The sequence below is a fragment of the Cystoisospora suis genome (assembly GCF_002600585.1).
Source record: "Cystoisospora suis strain Wien I chromosome Unknown contig_12990, whole genome shotgun sequence".
In the NCBI taxonomy this organism is placed as follows: Eukaryota; Apicomplexa; class Conoidasida; order Eucoccidiorida; family Sarcocystidae; genus Cystoisospora; species Cystoisospora suis.
This window is the reverse complement of record NW_027165744.1, coordinates 1-1,159: the sequence shown is the minus strand read 5'-3', so window position 1 is coordinate 1,159 and position 1,159 is coordinate 1. Positions and strand designations below refer to the sequence as shown.

The following is a 1,159-nucleotide window of genomic DNA, read 5'->3' as shown; positions in this document are numbered from 1 at the left end:
AGGCCATCCTCCCCCGGAGTTACGGCGGAATGCGACACTACTTCGCTGTAACTCCGGGGGAGGATGGCCTTTGTCTCTGTTCGGTGATCTTACCCATGCATCGCAGAGCGGAACCACTGGAGATGGTGCTGAATTCGAAAGCTGCTCGGACCCGCTGAGCGGTGAAATACAAAGCTTTAGCATGGCCGGAGCCTCTCGGGATGCTTACTATTTTCTCCTCACTGCCAGATTTGTAGGGGGCTGAGGTGTGGCTCCCAGAGCATTCCACTGACTCTTTCAGGTCACACTCACTCCAGCGTAGCGAGTTCGCCTGTTCTCTTCCGGGGCGGCTCGCCACGGAGGTCTACCTCCTCGGCTTGAAAATCGGACTGTAGCTTTCGGCAGCTGTCTCCTTTTCACAATCGTATGCGTAACCTGCGGCATCACAACAGATGTCTTGCTGCGCGGTCTTGACTTCGAGTCACTCAGCTTATGTATGGACGCTCCGGCTAAAACTAGGGTGCTGGGCGTCATCCGTGTCCGCTGTGTACTCAGTGATAGGAAAGCCGAAAAGCCGTGAGGCGACCCCAGCAGCAGTGTGGACATCGCAGGCGGAAGGAGCAATAAACGCGGTGAGACCAGCTGCCGCGCCGATCGTACCTTGGGGCGAGAATGACGAGTTGGCTCCTGCGTCTGAATGCTCATCTCCGCGGCGCAAGCTCAGTCGTGAGGACTCCGACGAAGGGGCAAAAGGGAGTGGCGAGCTAAAAACTGCAGCTGGACCGAGATGGACGAAAGACCAACGGGAACGGGTCCAGGCGCAAGCTGGCACGGCGCTGGCCCAGCTCCCTCGGCGTTCCTCTCAATACGACGTTTACGGAAACCGCCGGGAAGCCGGCGGTTTCTCCTTCAAGGACCGCCTCATCACGCGAATGATTGTAGCGAGGAAGAATGTGCACCAGCTTGGCTGTAACGAGAAGTACGCGTTAGTGGAGGCGCCCGTGGACAGGAAGGTCCGTACCGCCTCCATTGCGGCGCAGTGCTTACAACTCAAGGTAGGGAAGCAACAGGCCTGCGCCACGGCCCTCGCGCCGCACGGGGAAGCCTCGCCCGAAACGGGTTTTTCTTCCTGATGAGGGGTAGCCTCTCACCGCCGACGTGTGCGAACCGTATCCAAACA

The 1,159-nt window shown here is 58.7% G+C and overlaps 1 protein-coding gene across 1 annotated transcript; it reads right to left on the bottom strand.

Moving 5' to 3' along the window:
* Positions 1-327: 327 nt before the first annotated feature.
* Positions 328-696, bottom strand: CSUI_011529 (uncharacterized protein; the record flags this gene model as incomplete). The annotated part of the gene is made up of 2 exons (XM_068071627.1): positions 328-414; positions 640-696. Coding segments are annotated over 2 exons (144 nt in total), but the record flags the coding sequence as incomplete, so codon positions are not given.
* Positions 697-1,159: the final 463 nt, after the last annotated feature.